The 14,104-nt window shown below is 42.9% G+C and overlaps 1 protein-coding gene across 11 annotated transcripts in view; it reads right to left on the bottom strand.

Moving 5' to 3' along the window:
- Positions 1-13,712, bottom strand: part of TERT (telomerase reverse transcriptase) — a 129,975-nt gene extending 116,263 nt beyond the window's left edge. Inside the window, exons 1-3 of one of the 11 annotated variants that reach the window (XR_004644581.1) lie at positions 13,168-13,712; positions 9,611-11,588; positions 2,530-2,725 (exon numbers count right to left, since the gene is read on the bottom strand). Coding sequence is in view for 7 of the 11 variants with exons in the window: in XM_034761490.1 (XP_034617381.1) it covers positions 2,530-2,725; positions 9,611-11,588; positions 13,168-13,404 (2,411 nt within the window). In the remaining 4 variants the exon portion in view is untranslated. The remainder of the gene's footprint in view (positions 1-2,529; positions 2,726-9,610; positions 11,589-13,167) is intronic. The other 10 variants (XR_004644582.1, XR_004644579.1, XR_004644580.1 and 7 more) reach the window with 10 other exon arrangements.
- Positions 13,713-14,104: the final 392 nt, after the last annotated feature.

Here is a 14,104-nt window from a genome sequence, read left to right as displayed (position 1 = left end):
TAAAAAATTAATCTTTTGTAATGTATTAAGTGTAAAAGCCTGTGTTTGTGCACATTAAGGTTGCTAGTTTGAACCCAAGATATGAAATGCCAAACAATGCTCATTATTATACAATATTTGTGTTTTGCCCAGAAGATGCAACAACCGTGGACCTGTTGTGATGATTAGGCCAAATTTATAGGCCCAATTGTGAACTCAAGTTGTGAAGCGGAAGTTAATGGAATGTTGCAATAATCTAACAACCAAGTGTTGATATGAAAAGGTGTAAAAAAGCAGGACTGAATTAGTCCAAACAAAAAGGCCTACTGATATATCTCAAGGGCTCTTACGATCATGCCTGGTCAACAAGAAAAGCATGAAACTGGACCCAAATTGGTGTGTTTAAAAACTAAGCCTAGTTGGTGGACAAAATGATTTAGTTGGGGATTGGTCCTGCTTTGAGCAGGGGGTTGGACTAGATGACCTCCTGAGGTTTCTTCCAACCCTGATATTCTATGAAAATAAGCAGATGGACTATTATGCCCATCACTTCCTTTTGGGGTTCTTTAAAAAAACAAGAGACTTTGGGAGGAAAATACAGACTAATGGACAGAGGCTACTGGCGATGCTAGCAGGGAAGGAGAGAACTTCACCATCATGGTTGCTATCTCATCTCTTGGGAACCTGGGCCTTCATTATCCTGATCCTGAGAGATATTCTATTAGACCAAGCCAGAGAGAAGGACCCAGCATCACCACCTTTAACTTCTCTGGCTGAAACCCAGCCACCACCTGCAACATGAGACTCTCTCGCCTTTTCTTCCAACATCCCCTGGCCCCCATGTCCTTTTCCTTCCCTACCTTATTTAACCGCTTTCCTAACCCCCTTTTTTTTTTCTATCTAATAAGAATCGGTCTTAGCCAGCCAAGATTGCATATTTTGGAATACTGCAATAAGCCTGTGACCAGAAACAGAACAACTAAAACAATGTCCTAATCAGCAATGCTGGTACAAGTTTGACAGGTCTTAGGGGAGCTGATAAGCCCATGTGCTTTGCCTATGTTTTTCTAACAGTAAGGCTGCAAGTACAAGTCAACATCAGAGACAAACACTGCATTTTCTAGCTTTGCTGTTCTCTTGTCTTACCTTTTGTGTGTGTTTGTCTTGTTTTGTCTTCTTAGGAAATGGGATCAGACTTTAAACAGCAGCAACAACAGTGACAGTTCCAGCCCATCTGAACTTTTTTTCCCCAAAAAGGAGTTACAACCTTTGGCTAGGCCATCAAACAAGGGGGTTTCTTTCTAAAAACATTCTTCAGCGGGGGGGGGGGAGAGACAGCTCAGTGGTTTGAGCACTGGCCTGCTAAACCCAGGGTTGTGAGCTCAATCCTTGAGGGAGCCAGTAAGGGATTTGGGGCAAAAATCTGTCTGGGGATTGGTCCTGCTTTGAGCAGGGGTTTGGACTAGATGACCTCCTGAGATCCCTTCGGGAGGACGGGGGGAAGGAGGATTGGGAACAAGGGATGGTGTTAAAATGAAAGCCTTAATATTTTGTATTTCAGATACTACATTGTTTTTTCATTTTTGTATCTTTAATAAAAGGTGTGTGTTTGCCATGATATTAAGCAGACTGAGCTCTCTGTATACTAAACCCCAAACTTTGTTTAAAACTGTTTAATGTTGGACGGTGATTGGATTATGTTAACATATACTCCATATACATTAATACAATAGGCCTCATTGGGTCAGGTATTGTACCAACACATATGAAGATACTGTAGTTGTCCCAAAGACCTTATCAGTGTTAACTTGGCCAAATTGTACATACAATACACTAAATCTATTTAGTTAGTAGTCTATAAGAACTAAACTAAAGTTACCATATGTATACAATGTATTTGAATGAACACTGTCATTAGATCTTAAACTTTTGCATTTCCTCACCTTTAGGGTTCAAAATTGCAAATTTAAATATTGCATTATCAAAGAACTTGAATGTATGAAACTACTTTTTAAAAGATAAACAATATTGAGTTCTAGAATTACATTTTTTAAAAGCAAAAGCTATAGCATTTCCTATTGCATGACATTATTAAAGGTGAAAAACCTAGCTGTGATACTATATAATGCCACAATCCAATACTATAGAATTGGTTTTTTTTTTTTTTTAAACTGAACATTCATTAAATGAATTCAGTACCTTTTTAACAGTGTCTTCCCAATCTGACTATGAGACTTTGCCACTATCCATGTGTAACATTTTATTTTAGTTCTGAAGTTCATTTGTTTGAGTTACCCATGAGAGACATGTTTTAATATAAACAGATTAAATACTTCTCTCATCCCCACACCCCACTTGGAGAACTCAAATGGTTGAAGGGATTTTAATCAGTTTTCCCACACAACTGTCACAGCATAAACATCTTAATCTCAAAATGAGTTAAGACATTGAGTGAATGAAAATGGGATGGAGGGGCAAAGTTTTAACCTTAACTACTGCAAAATGTAAGGTTTCCATATTTCATAAATGGTAGACTATTATTAGAAATACCTCATTCCAATGTTCTGTAACTTGCTCCAAATTAGTTTTCGGTAGAAGAAAAGCATGTTCTTCTGGAACATGGTCTCGGTGATGTAGAAAAATGATCTGAGTAGCTGTACAATATAGGTATCCATAAGCCAGTATAGGAACTTGGCCAAAATTTCTTCACGGTAATGGTGTTCCAAAGCAGGAACAAAATGATCACCTACAATAAGCAGTATTCAATTATATTCAGAATCTGTCATTCACATTTCTAAAAGCCAACATGCACGCACAGTATTTTTTAGGCTGAGGTTGGAAAAGGGAGATCGAGAAACTGCCAAACAATTTTACAATAACTGGTCCCCCAAGTAGCCTAAGCCCCCATTTTTTTTTTTATTAGGCAGACTTTAAGCATGGCCCATGTTAAGTATAAAGATAAAAAGAATAGTGTGTAGTTGCAAAATGCTTCATAGGAAACCAATATAAGTGTTGAAATGGAACCATTCAAATCAGCGATAAATTTAGTAGCCCAAAGGAGAAATAATTATATCTAGCTTACTTTCCCCACTCTCTAGCCCTTGGCATGCAGAGAAAACTCTTGCATGCACAGTGGCAAGATAGTGTGAGGGAAAAGATGAAACTGGCCCTAAATTATTACAAAAGAAGAGAGATGCGAGCTATTAGTTCATAAGCAAATGATGAAAATTTTGAACCAGATTCTGAAATTAATGGGGGAGCCAGTGGGGCTGAGGAAAAGCGCAATACTTATGCTTCCTAATAAACTTCTACACAGATTAATTGCAGAGGTGGATTTTGTTCAAGATGGACATCATAAATTAAAAACGTAATGGCTGTAGTCTGGATTTCAGTTGCAGTTATCTTTGATTTGTCAAACATTGTACTAAAAATATTCTGATGGCCCAATAAAGTGAGATCACCTCAGATCACTGTCATATTCAAACTGGATGGTATCTTTTTTGGTAGTCATGCAATGGAAGCAATAAAAATACTGCCCTACAGTGCAGGATTTATGATGCTCTGCCAGAAATATTTTCAAATTAAATGCAAAATCAACATTAAACAAAACATGCTAACACGACAACTAAAATAAATCAAGAAGTGAAAAGGTTATGATTCCTATAGAAATGTTAACTCAGCCATATCTCACATGGGTGGTAATTTTGATTCCTGTTAAACATATTTCCAAACAAGACATTTCATAAGAGAGTTACAGTTGAAACTCATTTACCCCATCTGTAAAATGGGGATACAATTATTTCCTTGTCCCCAACCCTTTATATATCTCGCCTGAAAGCTCTTTAGGGCAGGGACTCTATACAGCACTTAGTACACAAAAGGGCCTCAATCTTGGTGGAAATCTGCCATAATTTAAATAAATAAAATAAAGTGTGTTTCAATGGATGTCAGGTAACATCACCGAAAAAAACACACTAAACATTTGAAAAACTCTGAAAATGAAGTTCTAGCATCCAGGCAATAAAATACACATATGAAAGTAACAGATTTGGAAGTTCTTTGCAACAGCTAGTTAATTTTCTACATATGGGACAACAGATGTAAATCTCTCACCATTATGGAATCAGTCTTTAGAGAGAAGGGATGGAGGACAGGAAAAAAGATGCTACTACTCACGGAGAAAAAAGGTTCCGATCTACCAAACTGCAAAGCATGCTTAAATGTTAAGCATATACTTAAGAGTTTTGCTGGATCAGGGCCAAAAACCAAGATCCTACTGGAGTTTCTAGGGAGCATATTCTCTGAAATACAGTGAGTCAAAAAGATATTAGCTGAAATTTAAGAATTTGGAACACTAAAAATTTGTATCCAGATATTTTGAAAATGCATTTTCTGATGCACCCAAAATTACTAACCAAAATATTTGTGTTATGGTTGGACACAGCATAACAAGTATCAAGAAGTTTGGTTTTCACCAAGTTGAAAGGGACTGAAAATAAGCTTTATAGTTGGAGGTTTTTTCTTCTCATTTCATACCTGATGACAAATTGAAAAAGCTATTTGGCTTTTAATATTGAATTATAATTGACAAGAAGTACCATGTGACCTAAGAATAACCAATACATCCTACAAAAGAACTGATTAAATTTTCTATAATTATAAATGTCAAAAGGCCTAATACCCCCCACCTTAGGTTCTTCCGTAGTATGGGGTGTTAAAGGGGCTGAAAGCTCAAGCTACCTCTACACTATATACCACTGGCAGCAGCATTTACCGTACATATAGCTACACATCACAGTGAAAAGCACACCATTACCACTTTACGCTGCAGCGTGAAAGGCTCCAGCAGGAGGATACTGCTGCTAAAAACGGTGGCGTAGACAGGGAGGCATGACTTGGGCAAGTAGAGAGCCACGTCGGGTATGTATTCGAGTACATACACACACTCTTCAAGCATCTCTTTACTCTCCTAAGCTGTGCCTCACAGTCTACACTGCTATTTATACCCATGCTAGGGGTCTACACATGTATGTACGTTACATGCTGCTGAAAGAAGCATGCAATGTGGATGCACTTTTAATCTTTAATGGGGGACAGAGACACTGAAAAACTAAGTAACTTGCTCAAAGTCACACAGGAAATCTGTGGCAGAACACGGACTTGAACTCAGGTCTCATACGCTAGTGCCCATACCACTGGACTATGCCATTGCCTTCACACAGACTGTGGAATCCTAGGGAATCACACAGATCCTGGAGTGATCAGCGGATGGTCCTATGCCAGCTCCCAGTCTCCAGTGGCTTCCAAGCTTATGACAACTCCCAGACCTAATGACTGCCCCAGAGGCTCTTCTCCTTAAAGAGGAATCACACCTACAGCAGGGGGATCCACAGTAACATAACAGAATTTGGGCACCTTCACTCACTGCCCTCTTTGCCTGCCTTCTGCATAGGTCCCAGCATTCACAAAGCACCCATCTTTGTGTTGCAGTGAGGAACATGTTGCTCTGGTGAATGCCAACCCATTCCCCATAAGAGAGACGGACCCATGCGTAGAAGATCCCCTCTGCATGCAGGGAGTACAATCTGATCCAAAGCTAGGTATGAGAATTACAGATGCCTCAACGTTTTTTATTAATGTCTCACTTTACCTAGTATAATTTCTGAAGTCTTAAATTATTCAACACAAAAAGCTTCTGATGTTTGTCACATGATACAAGACACTTAACTGCATTTAAAACACTGCCTGAGATTTTTGGAGATTTTCTTAAAGCCCCTGCTTCTGATTCATATTATTTCATGAGAATCTCAGCTTTCATTGAAGTAAAGTTCTAGCTCTCATGGTCATGGAGAAAAGCTTGGAAACATGAAGCAAGTGCACCCTAAAACCACAGAAATCAGAAGGCAAATTAAAAAAAAAAAGTATTTTTTTTTTTTAATTCTTGTAATTTTTAATCCAATATTGTGATTTTTGTGTAGCCTGACTCGTGATTTTTGAATGCTTGGAGTTAGGGTGACCAGATCACCCAAGTCAAATATCGGGACGCGTGGGGGAGGGCAGGGGGCGTGGTGGGAGGGGGCAGGGCAAAAAAAAAAAACTAAAACAAAACAACCCCCCCCCTCCACAAGCGCTGGAGGGAGGCCGGGAGATGCAGGGGAAGCGCGGAGCTGGGGTGAGTGAGAGTCCGGCCTGGCCCCGAGTGCAGGCAGGACTCAGTCGGACGGTAGGGAGAGTAGGGGGGCAGCAGGCAGGGCCAGGCGGCGGCTGTTCTCCCCCCTGGGCAGCGGGACTCGGGAGCAGCCGCTGCTGCAGCTCCCACTGCCGCGGGGGGGAGGAAGTGGCCGATGGCCAAGCTCGGCGGCTGCGGCTCTGACACCCCCAAGCCCCCCGAGCCTGGGCCTGCTGCGGGGACCCAGCAGCACACACGCTGCGCCCAGCCCCTGGCCAGTCGCATCTGGGCTGTTGCCCAGCTGGTGCTATCCCGCGGCAGCCCCGGAGTGGGGGCAGCAGGCCCCAGCCTCCCAGTCCCGCTCGTGTCCTGCAGGGGAATAAACGGGGCTGGGCTGACGATGCCTCCGCCCCGGGGCCGCCGCGGGATAGCACCAGCTGGGCTCGGCCCAGGCGCCAGAGCCGCAGCCGCCGAGCTTGACCATCAGCCGCTTCCTCCCCCCGTGGCAGGGGGAGCTGCAGCAGCGGCTGCTCCCGAGTCCCGCTGCCCAGGGGAGGAGAACAGCCACCGCCTGGCCCCGCGTGCCACCCCCCTACCCTCCCTACCGCCCAACTGAGTCCTGCCTGCACTCGGGGCCAGGCCGGACTCTCACTCACCCTGGCCCTGCACTTCCCCTGCGTCTCCCTGGCCTCCCTCCAGTGCTTGTGGAGGAAGGAGGAATGGTGAGCCTGGGGAAGAGGCAGGGATTCGGGGAGGGAGCCAAAGGGGGGGGGGGGCGTGAGCACTACCGAGTTCCGGGGTATTTGCTTGTTTGGCCAGTGTCCCGACCTAACATTGGTCAGGACGCGGGACAAACAAGGAAATATCGGGACAGTCCCGATAAAATTGGGACGTTTGGTCACCCTACTTGGGGTTGATAATACTGCATTTATAATGTGAGATTTTAAATAAATGTGCATCAATTAAACACATCAGTCCCATTAGTACTTCTGCATTCACACGGAAATGAATAGTTTCTTTAAGATCAAGTATTACAGTAATGTGAGACATAAGATCCTGATTCAGGAAAATACATAAGCACAAGAATAACTTTGAACAAGTGTCATTAACTTCAATGCTCAATATACCCATTAACTTCAATACACTCAAAGTTATGAAAGTGCTTAATCAGATAGATAGGAGAGAAGAAGACTGATTTTTCTGTTTTTCCTGTCTTAATCTATCCTATAAATGAAGTTCAAGGTTTTTTTTTTTTTTTTAAATGTGCAAGTGTTTGTTAGATAATGAATGTCAAAAAATATTAAATGTTGAAACAGCAATGGACTAGTTTCATCTCATATCTGTAAGACTGCCTTCTTGATTTTCACTAAACTTATCAAAATATGTCCATGAATGAGATTCTATGAAATTTCAAGCAAAAAATTAGTTTGGGGGTATTTAGAGGGGTGGGGAGGGTGAAAAAAAAAAGTCAAACTTACAACAGATGGGTAGCTGGAGCTCTAACCTATGAAGGAACTAGCACTCCTCCCTAATAATCTTACTATTTCAATTTTACAATATATCCATGATGTGTATTGGGGCTTCATTAACATTTCTGTAGGACCCTTAACTTTTTCATTTCCTTTCTCAAACATGTAACCTTCAAAGTGGTGTTAACACAGGTCTTCCATTTAAATTTCCTTTCTTAAATAAAAAGGAAAGGAAAAGGAATTTCCCAGACTTAATAATATTAGCCTTTAGTTCCTAGTTGGGCAATGTCTATACTAGGAAGCCTATGCCAGCGTTGCTCCCTAGTGTAGACATATTAAGTGATTTTTCAGTTCATAATAAATTTTAGAGCAAACCATTTCCCCCCCCAGACTTAACAGGGGGTGATCCTTAATGAGGATCTGTATACCATCTCTGAAATTTAAAAGATCCGTCATTTGCTAGTTATCTGTCCGGAGAAAAAAAAACACGACCTGGCAGCAAGAGAGGCCTGTGTCAGTTTGGGTCACACATATATGTTTCTAAATTGCATGCTGTCATACAAGACTGGACTATCTAGTTTGATATCCTATCTCTAATATTGGCTGGTACCTGATGCTTCAGAGAAAGGGACAAAAAAATAGGTCATGAAACAGCATCCACCCCACAAAGGAAGTTTCCACCAAACCAACGCTCACCCCCAGAACAGCTTAGTATAAGACTTATATCCTGCAGGATAAGGGTCTCTCTCTGAAGTTTTTTTGATAGTCCTAATATCAATAAGCTCAATACTTTTTAAAAGTCCTGCTGAACTCTTTGGAGTCATTTATATATTTTGCCAGCAAATTCCAGTTTAACTCTGCATTTTGTAGAAGGGTATTTTCTTTTGCCAGTTTTAAATTTGTTACCTTTTAGCCTAATTGGATGTCCTCTCATAATTCATGAGTAAGCTTTCCCAGCTGCGCTTCTCTATATCATTTGTTATTTTCTATAACTCCATCATGTCCCCTCTCTAAACTAAACAGTGATTTTTTTTTCCCCCTCTGGACACCTTCTACATATTTTGTTTTGAGTTAAAGTGACCAAAACTGAACAAAGTATTCATTGCGAGAGTCACGCTATCCAATATGCATTATTTCAGATCTAACATATTAAAACACAGTGAAGAAATTTAAGAAACCACCTTCAGGCAGAGACATGGAAAATGTGAGTTTAAATAGTGAAAGTTTCAAGCACATAGGAACAGGGAGTTGTAAAGGAACCTGTCTAGCTATTAGCTACAGAAAGCACTATCTGGGGCCAGTTGGTATAATTTTTAGTCACAGGTATTTTTGGTAAAAGTCATGGACACATCACAGGCAATAAACAAAAATTCACAGCCCGTGATCTACCCATGACAGACTAAAAATACCTGTGATTAAATCGGGGGGGGGGGAGGAGAGGGGGTGGAGGTGTTTTGCTGGAGAGGTGTTGGGGGCCGCTGCTGGAGGGGGCGGCAGGCCTGGGGCATTGGACCGTAGCTGCTCCGGCCAGCCACCCAAGGACCGCCGCCTGAGGCCAGCGGTCTGCAGCTGCTCCGGGACCGCTGCTGGGGGCTGCCGGAACAGTGGCTGGTGTGGCTGTCCCTGGGGCTGCTCCAGCAGTGGCTGGTGTGGCTGTCCTGGAGGCCACCTAAGCAGCTGGCCCCAGAGCCAGCTGCTTGGGCGCCCCTGGGGTCAGCCACACTGGCCTCTGCAGAAGTCACGAAAAGTCACAGAATCTAGCCCTAATAATAAGCAATTTTAAATAAATGTGCATCAATTAAACACATCAGTCCCATTAGTACTTCTGCATTCACACGGAAATGAATAGTTTCTTTAAGATCAAGTATTACAGTAATGTGAGACATAAGATTCAACACTGAACATTCAGTTCAAGTCCTCACTTGGGTTAAATCTGAACGTTGGTCAGCTGCCTCCACTGTATAATGCCTTATTTTAATATTACAATTGGTACCTTTGATCACACGAAGCCACGTACAGTCATTCACTCTCATCTTCCACATCAATTCCTGCAAAGAAAACCTGGCAAATTTTCCCAAGGAGATGAATGTTTTCACATTTTTTAAAAAACGGCATTTGTTATGGCTAGAACCCCACAGTTCTGCTGGTACCACCAGGTCTAAACATTCCCGCACGAAAACATACACCTGCCAGTGGCTGCTGTGCTGTCTGAGAAGCTCCTTCAAGCTAGGATCACAGAAGTCTTTAGCATTTTGTCTTTCATTTTCTGTTCGCCCCAACACAAATTTCTCAGGGTTGCTTAAGATACTTAAATCAGTTGAAGTTCTTTTTGAAAGTGAACACGAACTATTTGGAACAGCAGTGTAACCACCTTCTCTGCCATTGCTAGTCAAACATATAGGAGGCTCTTTCCCAAGTTGACCTTCTGCTTCCCTATCAATCTGTACTCCATCACATGAAACTGACTGACACATTGTATCAGTTTTGCTTGAATTTGTCTCAGAAATCCAGACCGGACAATTCTTTTTTAAAAGTACTAAATAGGGACACTTTGCATGGTTCTTTAACAGTTTTTGAAATACATCTCTCATCTGCCAGTAGCGTCTGGGCAATCTCTTCTTTCTCCAGTTGTAACTTGGTGTGTTTTCACTGCATTTTTGCACCAATATTTTGCTGTTTAAGAATATCGTTTCTACAAGTCGTTGTCCCCCTGCCTGGCAGCCTTTTAAGCGATTCAATAAAAATGATTTAGGAAAACATTCTCGGAAGCTCCTGGAAGAATATAAGAGACCTTTCCTCCCAATGTACACTCTGGAACGTGAGATTTTATTGGATAGCTTCTTAGCTATATTAGTTGGGGGGCACTTAAGCCCTCTGTATTTTAAAAATGTATCTTCTGCTTTTTTCGTTTGTACAGAACCAACCTGAAATTTACAGATATCTAGCTCAACTCCCTCTCTGCTGGAATTTGATTTAGTCTCGGTGCTAGATTTATAAAGTTTATTACACTGAACACGCAGCCTTAACGAATTCTCATCATCTGTCACAGACTTTTCCTTACTATCTTGAACTTCCTGCACTAAAGAAGGTGCATCAGGAGTCTCTGCTCTGCCCTCATTTTCTTGAGACTTTATTTTAATAAAGTTATTTACAGAAAATGATTCTACAAATGAAAGAGACTGTGTATCATAAATGATGTCCAGAGTGAACTTATTTTTATCTACATTAGAACCAAGATTCCAAGTACCCTCTTCTTCCCTTAGGTTTATCTTCATCCTTTTAGCTGTAACTTCAAATTGATCCCTATCAAGCTTCCTTTTTGAAGGTGTGGCTGTAGCAACTGGATATAGGTTAGGTCCTCTGCGATTTTCCAGGTGTCCAGTGGCCATTCTGACCTGTTTGTTTGTTTTAGAATTTTGCCCAACAGCTCCCTTAGCTGTGGCAGAATGCTCATAATCAGGCACAGAGCCTTGTGTTTTATTATTCCTTTGACTTTTAGTGTTCAAGATATTAATTTCTGATCTTGGTTTCCATTTCCACCTGTTTGTCTTTGATAACTGAAATCTTTTTTGCACGTAGTCAAACAAAATATTATGTCTACTTTTTGAATACCTTTGTTTAACAAACACTGCGGAGGGTGCTGCATTACTTGAAGTAAGCTCATACACAGGCTGCCCACATATTTGATAAGAGCAACTAGGTGGCACTAGCATAAAGATAGCACAGTATTCCAATAAATACATCATAACATCATCCCCTATCCTGCTCAATAACGTTTCCCATAGGACACTCATCCGAAGAGTTTCTGTTGCAGTATTAGGTAGATAGCTGCATATATTTGAAGTAGATATAACCTGTGAATAGGAACTGTTTTCATCCAATAATGTATACCCAAATGCAAGGACATTCTTCTTCTTTTTTTCACAAAGTCTTTGAATGACTCTTATTACTACTTCACTTTCACTAGATAACTGAAGAGAGAGAGAGAGAAAAGTTAATTTTACATGTCAGACCCCCTTATAAACAACAGATACACCGTTTTATTAAAAGGTGTGTGCAAGAGCATGCAAAGCCCCAAACTCTGGTTCTAGATTAAGACTTTTAAAAACAAGATTAAGGATTATGCCACATTATGTCACATTTGAAAACTCCTACTCCAGGCTATGACATATTGAAAGCTACAACTCTGAATTTAGGTAAGTCAATACCTCTCATTTCCCCTTATGTAAAATTGGCAAAATTCTCTCTCCCCCCACTCACTGTCTATCCTGTCTATTTAGATTGTAAATTCCAGAGGCTGTCTCCTACTGCTTGTCTGCACAGCACCTAACAAAACAGGGTCCCGGTCTTGGTTGGGGCCTTCAAGTGCTACCGTAAAATTAACAACAATAAAATACCAGCTCATGGTTTTACAAATTGGTCAATAAGCTTATAGCTGGAGTCCCATTTCAATAACTGTATACAGTAGCTTTGAGAGAGAAAGGGAAAAAAGATTTCGTTGTTTACATAATAGAACAGAATTGTTTCCCTTTATATTTTCCTAAAATGTGAAAATATTATTCAGCTCTGATTACACTAACCACTGTTTTTAATTTTTAGATGTTAGTGTACAAGGAAAATACAAAGGCAAGGAACCTTACATATATCATCTTTTATTTAACCCTGATTTGACTCTGATCTAGATGCAGCCTAGGGACCAGGAAACTTGCTCTCATCCATCACCATCAAGGAAACAGGAAAAACCACCCCACTGCAGGGCTTGTGACAGGAGAACCTAAGAGACAGCCCCTGCCCCCAGGCCACAGAGATTACCTAGCCCCAAGAATAAAAGTAATCGTCTGAGTGGCTGTTGTCTTAAAGAAAAATTGCATGATTAACTCACACATAAACCAAGAGTATAGAAGAAAAGAAGAACAGAAGAGGAAACAGGAGCAGCACCATTACATGTGGAGGGCAAGGAGCAGGGTCGACATTAGATCCACGAGCCAATTAAAGACCATAGAAAAACAACAAAAAGCCTCATGATTCTCCCCCCACACACACTTTTGTGGGGACAGCTGAGCGAGCTGGAGGGAGAAACAGAAGTCAGTATTTGCAGCAACCATTAATTGGGTGCAAACACTTTTACAGATTCTTGCAGTGCAATGTCCCCAGAAACGTCCACCGCCATGCTGACTGCCGCCCAAGCAGCACTATCACCCCCACGCTGTGCATTTCAGAATCGCTGTTTTAGTGAGAAGAGAAGAAAAGCCAGGCTAGGAAAGCAGAGAGGCTCTTCCTTCCAGACGAGGTTACTCTGGTGCTTGCTAGAGTACAAGCAACCAGAAGAACAAACTAGGCCAGGAGTACAGAGAGTCTGCTGTTCAAAAGCGGATTAATTCCAATGTTTTTCAGTGGAAAAGGCAAGAAGTCAGGAACCATTCATTTCGCTCCAACAAGAGGCTTGCGGTGTAGGCGATAGCTGCCCACCACAGAGTGGGGCACGCCAGCCTCCTCCCTGAAGCGTCCTCCCGCTGCCCAGCGAACACCGACCCCCGGCCCAGGCAGTACCTGTTGGAAGGAGAGAGGCTGGGGGATGGCTCGGGCTCCCCGAGGGACGCACACCACGCACTGGGACACAAACGTCTGGTAGAGCTCGGAGTCTCCGCGCTGCAACAGTTCAGCTTCGCCAGGCCCGCAGGCAGCCGCCTCCCGGAGCCTCTGCACAAACTGTTCAAGCCCCAGCACCTCGGCATAGCAGCCTTCCAGCATGGCCAGCACGGCACGAAAGGGCCCAGAGCCTGCCATGCTTCTGGAGTCGAGCGGAGCCGCCTCCCTGCTGGGACCGACCCACCTTTCCCAGAAGCACTAATGTCTCCCTCCCAGACCCACAAATTCCGCGTGTGCCGCTGTACCTATTGAGTTCCCCGGGCCCGGAGCAAGAGCTCTACAGCAGCGACAACTCGCTCACCCCCAGCCCAGGGGCAACAGGAAACCAACCCAGTCCTATTGGCTCCTGCACATGCTCACACCCCTGCCTACGCAGACCTACTGAGTGAGCCTGTTCGCACCCTGGCCGCAGGGCCTGCACAAGCCCCCCGGGAGCGCCGCCCTTTCCCTGAGCGGGCTTCACTGGCGCCGCACGCGCCCCGCGCAAAGGAGCAGACTAGGCATAAGGGGCAGGGGAGCTGAGGTTAGCAGAGAGCTGGGCGGGAGGCGTGCGTACCATGCAGGAGTTGAGATGGAGGCGGCCAAAGGGCTGGGCTGGAGGAAGCATGCTGTTTCTGCGAGGAGTGAACCGTTTCCACACCATATTTGTCAGTTAGGATTGTGCAGCGACCGCTCACTTTCTCTGTGGAGAGAGAGAATGCATTTAAACAAGGAGGTTCTAAAAGAGATTCGTTTAGCTCTTTTTATTTAATTATAGGGCACAGTGCTTAATTAGAAAAGTTAGGGAGGCTGATCTGTGGGTAGGATGGGGAGTTCTGTATCTGGTGTTCTCCATGCC

This window comes from Trachemys scripta, chromosome 2 (genome assembly GCF_013100865.1).
Source record: "Trachemys scripta elegans isolate TJP31775 chromosome 2, CAS_Tse_1.0, whole genome shotgun sequence".
Lineage (NCBI taxonomy): Eukaryota > Metazoa > Chordata > Testudines > Emydidae > Trachemys > Trachemys scripta.
This window is presented reverse-complemented; position numbering and strand designations above follow the sequence as displayed.